The following is a 10750-nucleotide window of genomic DNA, read 5'->3' as shown; positions in this document are numbered from 1 at the left end:
ACAGTACAAGATGCCAGTGTGATGCTACCGTCACATACAAAAAGTCAGCAGCACAGGCTAGGATCATGGAAGGTGCAGGTGAGCAGTGCTCAGATTCTCCTTGCATGCCTCAATACTGACCTTTGACACCCTGGCTATCCTAGTCCTGCCCCTTCCTAGTCCCGTCATTGGCCCATAAGCAGAAAGTGCCACGTGAGCTGACTGAGGTCCAGGGGAAACTTTGAGCCTCCAGAGTCCCCAGGCTGACGGTCGTCACACTGCTGAGTTTCATTCGGTCTGAGAAAGTGAGTCAGGTGTACAAGTGAGAACACAAGCTGCATAGAGTGGGCTGTTCTGCAAAATGAGATTCTCCACTGGCAGAATGGGCTCCATTATCTCTCAATAAAACCCGCACCCCGCCGAGTGCAAGTGGACTGTGCGACACCCAGATGTAATGCACGAGCCACCCGTTGAAGTGGTAACTGTTTATTGTCACACGATAAATGCAAACAAATCACTTGAAAAACCATCTATTTGTTATATTGTAAAACATTAAATGACAGCTTTGTTACTGAAAGCTGTTTCAAACAACACATTCGTCTGCACAAACCATCCTGATATTTTTTGCAGGTTGACAGTTGACATACAGAACTGTCCTGAGAAATTAATGTGTGAATTGGAAGATCATATAAAAATCATCTGCTATTGCAGGAACGAACGATTTTATAAGTCATTCAATGGAAACTAAAGGGAAATAGGGTCCCTGTTGTTAGGTTGGAAAAATATATACATAGTGGCTTTCTCTCCCCCTTACATTTTAAAAAGTTGTATTATTATTATCATTATTATTATTAGCATATAAACAATTGCTAAAGTAGAAAATAACAAACAACTCGTCCCAATATAATCATATACATTTGTCATGCTATACAACATCTCATTTGGTTACTCTAAAAGATCACACCACATTTCCCTGTGAGTGTTAGGTGGATTCCTACCACTATCCAAACAATTTATATATTCAATGATTTTTTTGCCATGTATTATAAAAAGAATAGGGATTGTGTTTGCCCTTTGTTGTTCTGACCTGACATGTTAGTTTCTCTGCCAATGCTATTGACCACCGACTATTATACCAAGAATCAATGTTCAGCCCAAAGCCAGTTTTCCAGCATCCATGGCTATCTCCATCCCCCTCCTACCTTTGAGATAGCATCCAATCACTTTTTGGCAGTTCACACACAATACATTTTTGCCCACTGTCCTGAACTGCCCTGGGTACATGTTCACACGCAGAAAAGAAACTGAACCAAGAGTGAGCAAATAGATGCATTTGAAGAGGGTTGCTTGGGTTTTAAACTTAATCCAAGATAGCTCTTCAGAACACTCTGTATATGGGGTGCTACTATATCTAAGTTTTACTCAGAGTAGATCTAATGAAATCAAAGACCCTAACAGGTTCATTAATTTCAATGGGTTTAACTCTGGAGTAAAACTTAGTTGAACACCACCCTTTCTTTGGAAAGAAAATTAGGCCCTTTCAAATATATTACGTACAATATCTAAGGACTTCAGGCACTTAGTTATGTTATTTCACCATCAAAACAAAACTGGGGACTGTCAAGCCTGGGTTTTTGGTTATTTGGTTTCTTGAAAAAGAAGTGCACAGTGCTGGAATTGACTGTAGTTTCATAACCATGTATTCGGTTACCTAGGCACAGTAACACTAAACCTTCCTGAAGAGTAAGGCACCTTTATTTTATAGAGAGCTGTGCAAAGTAAGATGACACATCTAGAACTGCCATCTTAAGCACACAAACTTGGAGGAGAGTACAAAGGGGCTGATTTCTGAATAAGCATGGTCAGATTGGAGGCCAAAGTCCCCCTGATTACCATTTATATGGCGCCAGTCCTATGGCAACTCCCAGTGTCGCAATACTTAGAAAAGCAAACAAGATAATCCTACCTGGCTGAGAGATGGCTTCCCAGCTTCTTCTTGGCTTTCCTCATCAGATAGTGGCAGACTTTCCTCGTCTGCTCCTTCATCCACCTGATATCCTCAGGGACATCTGGCAGCCATTCAAGCAACCTGAAGGAGATAGGTGACCAACAGGGACGCTGTTACGTAATGCAGGCCATTGCTACACTGCAAGCACGAAGGAGCACCAGCCACGTTGCAGCTTTGCAAAGGTGTTCTTAAAAACAGCCTGCACAAGGGCGCCTCTTGTGACAATGGCAAGTATTCACATAGAGAGCATGCCTCCCCTTCCTAGAGTAGACCAATGAGCTTTCTAGTCCAGAATCCCATTTCCCATGGTGGCTAACTAGGTGTCTATGGGAAGCCCAGATGCAGCACATGAGAGCAAGAGTTTGTTCCTGCTACCTGTTCCTGATAGCCACCTCTGACCCTGCACATAGACCTCATGGCTAGTAGCCATTGACAACCACATGGGAGAGGGTTCTTGGCTTTCAATAAATTTCCTTGGAGTGGATTTTACCCTTGTTTTATTTAGAACCAAGTCCCACAGAATATCAAGTTCTTAATGATGCAGATGATACAGCAATCTAGGTCCCAATCACAAGCATTTCCCAAAAGCATATCAGAAACAGGATTTAGAGCATACCTAACAGTGAAGGAGAGAGCCGACTCCAGAGGAAGAGTGTATGGGAGCATCAAGGTAGAGGCCAGGCGCACAGGCAACAGGTTGGCAATGCCGGTGAACAATCCCCTCCTCTCAGCACAGGCTTCTAAGAGGGCTAGAGATGGAGACAGTGAGTTATTCCAGTCACCAATTCAATGGGGAAAGCAGAAACTGCCCCTCTCAATTTTTAGAGGAGAAACACCTGTCCAAAATTTAGCCCGCTTGTGGCTCCAAACATCAGCCCAAAAGGCAAGGAATAAAAATACAGTATAAGACTTTGCCCAGCTCATGAGAAGCAACCAGAGGGATTTCTATTACTCTTCTTCCCCAGAGAATGAGACCAAGCCTGCTTTGTTTGGCCCATGCCTCATTTAAAAGGTAGTATTCACTATAGAACTTGAATGCCTCTGAAACCTTCAATTCTGTTAGGCTGTATGAGTTAGCAACATGTTATTGCCAGGGCCCTGAAGGCCCCGCAGTTCAAAAAAAAACAAAAAAAAACCAGCATTAACTTGTAATTTCCCACTGCAGGTGTAGGTTTGAAATGAAGTGAGGGACTTCACATGCTACAACAGAAGTGGGAATTGGAAACACAAGTCATCAACATTTTAAAAGCAATTACTGGATGTCCAGACTACTTTGAAGATCCACAAAATCTCTCTAGCCATAAACATGCATCTACTACTAAGCAGGGGGACCAAGAGGTTTGTTCTAGGGGGGAAGATTGTGTTAATTCTAGAGCTGGCAGCAAATCACTTTATTCATCTCTCCTCAACACTGATCCCCATCTTATCTGTCTACAGGCATTTCCCGACAATTTTGCTGGTTTTTATGCTTCTGTGTCCACTATGCGTTATCTCATGAGTCACCTAAGAGAAGTTCCAATAGGAAAATAAAAAACTATAGCCAGACCCTAAATCAAGGCAGGCAGCTTGTTCTTCTCAGATACCAACTTTACTGGGCAGTGGAGATTGGAACCAGAGTTTCAAGTCAATGCTGTGCACCAACTTCAGAATTTCCACATGCATATGTGAACACATGCACACTTTCAAAACATTGCTCAGTACACTTGCGTTATTAATGGGAAATAGAGATTTTCTGAAGTCCTGTGATATGTCTGCAGGGGGCCATGGAGCAAATTGTATCCCCTTACATTAGCCATACTGCCCACCCTGTGTATTTCATGTATTCACAGTCTCCTAATTTACCTTTGGACATGGCCAATTATGGCCAACTATACAATGAAATCAATTTAACCGTCATGGCTTCCTCCGCAGAGCCTGGAACTTGTAGTTCGACTATGTACCAGGGAAACCAAATCATCTGCACAGAACAAAATAAAACGTATGCATATGTGCAGAATTGGAATGTCTATCTTTTAGCCTCTCAGCAGTCTTCTTTCCTCCGCTTCTCCTGTTTTCTCCCACAAAGGAAAAAAGCAGGACATAAGTCAAGAGTGGGGAACTCGTGGCGGAGGCCCATCATCAGATGCTGCTGAACTACATGTTCCTCACCCCTAGAGCATTATAAAAGCCTCAGCCTAGTCTGTGTAATGAGGAGAGCCTTGGGTTAGACACAGACACACTGCAGACTCTCCAACCCAAGATCATACCTTGGTTCAGTTTAGGAGGCAAGTGTTCAAGAATGTGATCTTCAGCCTCTGCCAGTGCAGCATTCTCTCTCAGCTGGTCCTCTTCCCCTGCCTCCTCCTCCTCCTCTTCTTCAGCATTCCTCACCCCAGCACCATTTTCAATAGCCAGCAAAGGGTTGGTGGGTCTTGGACGATGGAGAAGACCTGAGGAAGATGGGAGAAGGAACTGTTGTGCTTCAACCAAAAAATTAATGTGCTTTGCAGATTATCTTTCCTAACAGTGGAGAAAGTGGCAGTCACAGCCAAAAGCCACCTGCTGTCACAGAGGATATCGTGTACAATAAGCACTGGACATGAAATTGCCACCAAGGCATGTGAGACAGCTGTGCAAGGCAAGAGGGTTTACAAAGCAGAGAGAAATAGCTCCTCGGGAAAAGACTCAGTGGGCATCAATGCTACACTCTTTTTGGCATCAGGTTAAAACTTATTTGTTTACTCAGACTTCCTTTTTTAAGTGCTACATTTGTCTTTGTAACATTTTTTTTAAAAAAACCACACAGGTATCTTAAAACAATAGATCCATGGTGGATTATGTTTTCCTTTCTTTGTTGTTATAACTGTACACTGCCATTGGATCTGTTTGAATAAAGTTTAGTTTATTTTAAAAGAATATTGTAACACATATGTTGTACATACTATGTGCTGTCTAATGCCTGGAAGTATCGTGCAGCAGAAGTATGTTGTTTTTTGTAAAACATGTGCATAGAGGGACATTCAAATGTTAAATCCTGCCCACCAATATACCCCACCTCTGCAGACTGAAGCAACGTAGTTCTAAGAACTCAGTACCATGTGGTTTATCTATCCAGGGACCTCCAACTCCCAATAATCTGTGATCTGCTGACAGTATAACAAAACTGGCAGTGATCTACTCATTGTCATAAAAAGACTGGCAGTGATCTACCCAAAGGTTGTGGAGCTTTTTTTAGGAAGCCAGAGTTGGTGGGAGTTTTTTTGGGTTTTTTTGTTTGTTTTTTTGCTTTTTCGTAAGGAGATCGCTGAGGGGCCAGAGATCAACCAGGATCTACCAGGAACACCCCATAATCTACCAGTAGATTGCGATCTACCTGTTGGACATGCCTGAAGTGGTACCTCGGGTTACAAACACTTTGGGTTACAGACTCTGCTAACCCGGAATAGTACCTCGGGTTAAGAACTTTACCTCAGGATGAGAACAGAAATCGCGTGGCGGCAGCGCAGCAGCAGCAGGAAGCCCCATTAGCTAAAGTGGTACCTCAGGTTAAGAATGGTTTTAGGTTAAGAACAGACCTCTAGAATGAATTAAGTTTGTAACCAGAGGTACCAATGTATATGCCTACACATTCTGTAAAGTACCATTTGAATTCTAGAACTACTATAGATAGCTTCAATAAGAAGTCCCAAGTAGACCCTTTCACACCTGCAACCATAAGAAATCTCTGGCTGTCACCAAGTCAATTTCCTCTCTAATTGCCTTCTCTGGGATAGCACAGTGGGGTTGCTGAATCATGTAATATAAGAACATAAAAAGAGCCCTTCTGGATCAGAGCAAAGCCTCAGTTGGTTGAGTATCCTGTTCTCAAGTGACCAACTGTTGCTTGTAGGAAGCACACAGGCAAGACCTGAACTGCATCAATGTAAGTAGTTAACTCATGAACTGTAAGGACAAAAAATACAGTGCACAAGATTGCTGCACTACAGACAGTCACCACAAGGTGACACTATAGACACAAACAGTGTGCTCTGGCCACAGCACCGGCTCATGCCAGAATAATAGGCAGAGTGCTAGAGAAGCATTGTTATGCTCTTGCACAGCTTCCATTAAATGAATTTTGTGCAGGAGAAGACCCCAGTGGATCATACCCAGTGCCATTTTGCATCTATGTGATCAAATACAAAATAGACTCTCTTGTCATATCCAACATTTTGCTTTCATTCAGCGATTTGTGTAGTGAAGGGATGTATGTAAAACCTCTTGATTTACTCAGAACTTTTCTAATTATGTAGAATGGAAAGGGTGCTCAACCTCAGCTAAGTGGAAATACAATTGGTAATAATGAAGCTGGCTGCTGCATAGGTAGTATTAAAAATGTTTTCTGCATAGCAACAACTGGTTAGAGGGAACAACTGAGGGTTAAGCATGGCCGCCAATGGATTTTACGCACAAACAGGACACACAGAAACTTATAAAGCAGAGAAGAAAAATGTTTTTACACAGTTTTACTTTTGCTAGAAAATTTGGGTGGGGAGGGAAGGCAAAACCTTTTGCTAAGTGCTTACCATTCTTTTTCAAGAAGTGCAGTGCATCCCTGTATCCTTGCTTGCACATGTCCCGCAGAACCTGCACACAGAGATAAAGGAGAGCCAGTTATGATGATGAAAGCCTGTGTCTAAACATTCCAGTTGGAAGGGCAAGAGGTGCTTCTTTTCTGGTTACAACCATTGCTACCCCAACAGTGTTTTCTACTGCAGCAATAAAAGAGGGAGAAAGGGCAGAAAGCAAGAACGGACCAACAGCATTTGTTATGTTGCTAACTAAAGGAAGAGGCAGGAACACGGAGGAGACATGTTATGGTCTGGGCAATGGCTCTGACCCATGGGGGAAGAAAGAAGGCCAACAAAGGAATGTCAATCTACACCAACTGAATACAGCCCATATGCATTTTCAAACAATGCCTAATTGAAGGTATTTTCAGGTGTCTTCATGTTATTCCAACGGGATAAAAAAAGGCATTCAGTGCATTCCAAAAGTTTTGAAGGCTTCTTGTCCCATCACTTTAAAAAAACAAGTCAGATTAAATCATAGAATGAGCATTTGCCACTCCAAATTAGGCTACCTGTCAACACCCTCTAAAGAATGGGAGTGGGAGTCCCAAGTTACATGAAGTGCATTGGCTGATCACCCACGTGCCTTTCAGTGACTTTGTTGCTTGTTTCTAAAAGGAAATGTGCAGCTGTTCATGAAACACCATATGCCCGTCTCTCAGAAATGGGTGGCATAAACACCACTGAAGCTTTATGGAGGGCAGGTTGGTTTCTATAGGTCTGTAAGCTCCATCCAACTTCAGTGGGACTCACTTCCAAGTAAACATGCACAGTCTTGTGTTAGAAGCATAAGGGCTAAGACAGATGAAGTGCTCTGATGAGGAATGACTACCATAATTTGTATTTAGAAAGTATATAAATTCAGGTTGCCTGAAGTTCCTTCAAATGAAGAGCCATAAACAATGTTTACCATCTATGGAAGCTCAAGTGTCACTACAAAAATATAGACAATCATGCTGGGCTCTCACCTGAGGCTCTGGTGGAAACAGGGCCTTTGAAAGGCGGTAGAGGTTGCGCATGTTGAACTGAATGCTGGTATTCGTGACCCTGAGCTCATGGATGTTTGTGGAGCTGTCCCGTGGACAGATATCACTCTCCCCAGAGAAAGGGGACACCGTGATGGTGTTCTTCAGCTCATACTGTGGCAGGTTGTCAGAAATCCCTCCATCAACATACCTCTGGGAGGAGAGAAAGAATGACAAGGAATCATTGAAGGTTTTATTATACAGATACAGTTTACAGTCTGTCCCACCCCCAAATTTCCAAACACTTATAGGCAATTGCAAATGTACCAGTTCACAGTTGCTTGGCGAGTCTGGCAGGTTATAGCAGCCATATTCAGGGGATATGAATTGCCACCAATATACTGATGACACACAGCTCCATTTGTTTCATTGGTGCCTGGGGAAGCAGTAATGGGCTGGATGTGGGCCAAGAAACAGACGCTGAATCTAGACAAGCAGAGGTGCTGTGGTTGCACAGAGTCCGAGAATCAGTAGAACACCCTTATTCTGGAAGGGGTTGCACTCGTTTGCATCCTTTCCTGAATAGAGATAGCCTGACCACTATTATCCATGCTCTACTGTCCTTCAGATTACACTACTGTCATGTACTCTTTGTAGGACTGCTCTTCCAAAATGGTTCAGAAGTTGCAACTAGTGTAAAATGCAGGGGTCCAGAGTACTAAAACAGCTGCACAGCTTGCCAATTCTCTTTCGAACCTAAGTCAAAGTGCTTATGTTGACATTAAAATAAGAGAACTTCTCTTTTACCAACCTACCACCTGGGCCTGAAGATCAGCTAAGGAGAACCTCCTGATGGCCACTACAACAGAGGTATTCAGTAGTGTGAGGACCCACAGTACAGCCTTTCCTGTGGCAGCTCCAAAACAATGGAACTATCTCCCTCCTGAGTACTGTAGTGTCTTGCCTCAATGCAAGAGGGACGTGAATACACCCCCAGGTTTCTGGAGGTTAGGAGGCATAATGCACTGAGGTCAGTGTATGGCACCCCTTGTCACCTTACATTATCCTCTGTTATTTTAGTTTGTGCTGAGTTTATTTCATATAGGTGTTTTAATTGGCCTTGGAATATGCATTTGTGCATTTTAATATGTTGCGCATCCCCCTGTGACTTTATGATAAAGAGTAGTATCAAAATATCTAAATAAAATGAGTGAGATCCATGGGGTGACAGCAATCAATGAAGATCCCTAGGCCTTCTACTGACATACCCACTGCCTACCTACATTAGCTGGAAGGCAAGCACTTCTGAATTATTGCTTTACTTATTAATTGTTTGATGCATCTGGCCCAACAGGGCTTCCTGCTTCAGACAGCCGGCTTTTTGCTGTGAGGTATTTGGGAGACTCTTGGGTTGCAATGAGACTGGCTAGAGACAGAGGTGAAGGCTCTGCTGGCTCTAGCCTTATCTGCATGCATAGACAGGGCTAAATATGTTTAATCTAGAGGAGAGGGATACTTTGAGTTTGGAGCCAAACTAAAATAAGACCAGGGAGAGGTGATGAAGCAGGCACATCTCCAAACAAGACATACACCCCCCCCAGCTGTTATTGTTAACAACATTATGTAACAATAGCAATAAATAAATAAAGCTAGCCGTCTATCGGGGACCTTCCGCCTACATTCCAGTTAGGAACAAACTGTTCGTGCCAACCTTCTCCACAAACTCCACAACTCTGCTTCTACCAGACGCTCCTTGAGTTCACAACCTCAATTTGATTTAGTGCCGTTGCAAATGGGCTTTTCTTAATACCACTCAGCCAGACCAGAATGGAACAGATATCAGGAGAAAAGGAAAAACAAAACCCTTTGGTGCAGCTACCTTTAAACAGTTCACTGTGGCTTGTTCTGAAATGACAATAAACCATGGCTTACTGCAGGAATAAGCTGATGTGTTTCAGGCTTGCGCCATCTTCCTTCTCTTCTTATTCTCCAACATAGCTGCAAGGAAACTGGAAGCCTTAACTTCCGATTTCAATTAACAACAGCTTAGCATAGTATTAAAACCCTGAACTGTGGTCAACTGAAACAAGCCACCGTAATAAAACTATGGTTTGAAGTTGGCTCCTTTTGACAAAGGGTAGCCACAGCATGTCAGGGTTCAGACATTATGGTTTGTTTATTTTACTATTTATTTTCAATAGTAAAATGGCCAAAAAATAATATAGAAAAGATAAGTAACATTAAAAAGTATGTAAACAAGCCTAACCAGGGTTCAGACATTATGTTTAACTGCAGTTAGTTTAAGGCAGGGGTAGGCAACCTAAGGCCTGGGGGCTGGATGCGGCCCACTCACCTTCTAAATCCGGCCCACAGACAGTCTGGGAATCAGCTTGTTCTTACATGAGTAGAATGTGTCCTTTTATTTAAAATGCATCTCTGGGTTATTTGTGGGGCATAGGAATTCGTACATTCCCCCCCCAAAAAAATATAGTCTGGCCCACCACATGGTCTGAGGGACGGTAGACCGGCCCCCTGCTGGAAAAGGTTGCTGGCCCCTGGTTTAAGACAACACTTCCTCATAGCCATGCTGTCAGAGAAAAAAGGGTTTTTTTCAGGAGCTTCTGCCTCACTTCCCTGAGCCATAAGTTGTGGTTTACTGCTATATATGAAATAGTCACATGGGGCTTCTCAGAGAAAGCTGGGCCAGAGGGTTTTTCCTGCCTTCCCCAGATTTATTGCCCTTTGGCCTGGGTGGTGCTGAGCAATCTCCAATTCCAATGGCACTAAAGTCTAAGAGTTCAAGGAAAGGGTGCTGCTGCACTGATAGGCTGTGTGTGCTGTGCCCTCAACAAGAGTGCAATTAGCTGACATGCTGGCTTATTTGCTGCTAGACACACACACACACCACCCTTGATGCCTGAAACAGGACTGCATGAAAACAAATAATCTCAAGTTTGGAAAAAAACAAGAGGAAAAACTGCTAACATCTACTGCTCTGTGCTACACAGATGTATTTTCTTAAGGCAATATTGTTGGCACCCTTGTCAGGCGCTGGATAAAACACAGCTGCATATAGCAGGGAGTTTCACCACTTTACGTAAGTCATGACAGACACATATTAAATACCCATTTTATAATCTGAAGATTATGACTAATACAGACTTTGTGGCTTCAGCATCAAGCAAGATACTCCCCCTCAACCCTGCTCC

The 10750-nt window shown here is 43.1% G+C and overlaps 1 protein-coding gene across 3 annotated transcripts in view; it reads right to left on the bottom strand.

The window, feature by feature from the left end:
- The window catches only part of PNPLA2 (patatin like domain 2, triacylglycerol lipase), a gene marked incomplete at its 5' end in the record, with an annotated part of 45912 nt that overhangs the window by 5692 nt on the left and 29470 nt on the right, over positions 1 to 10750 (bottom strand). The window contains 6 exons of one of the 3 annotated variants that reach the window (XR_014541698.1): positions 121 to 579; positions 725 to 2068; positions 2604 to 2736; positions 4234 to 4416; positions 6532 to 6592; positions 7545 to 7754. Coding sequence is in view for 2 of the 3 variants with exons in the window: in XM_083587057.1 (XP_083443183.1) it covers positions 165 to 276; positions 1946 to 2068; positions 2604 to 2736; positions 4234 to 4416; positions 6532 to 6592; positions 7545 to 7754 (822 nt within the window). The remainder of the gene's footprint in view (positions 1 to 120; positions 580 to 724; positions 2069 to 2603; positions 2737 to 4233; positions 4417 to 6531; positions 6593 to 7544; positions 7755 to 10750) is intronic. The other 2 variants (XM_083587057.1, XM_083587056.1) reach the window with 2 other exon arrangements.

The sequence above is a fragment of the Podarcis filfolensis genome (genome assembly GCF_964270895.1).
Source record: "Podarcis filfolensis genome assembly, chromosome: 1".
NCBI classification, from domain to species: Eukaryota; Metazoa; Chordata; class Lepidosauria; order Squamata; family Lacertidae; genus Podarcis; species Podarcis filfolensis.
The sequence above is the reverse complement of the archived record's forward strand: the minus strand, read 5'-3'. Positions and strand labels throughout refer to the sequence as shown.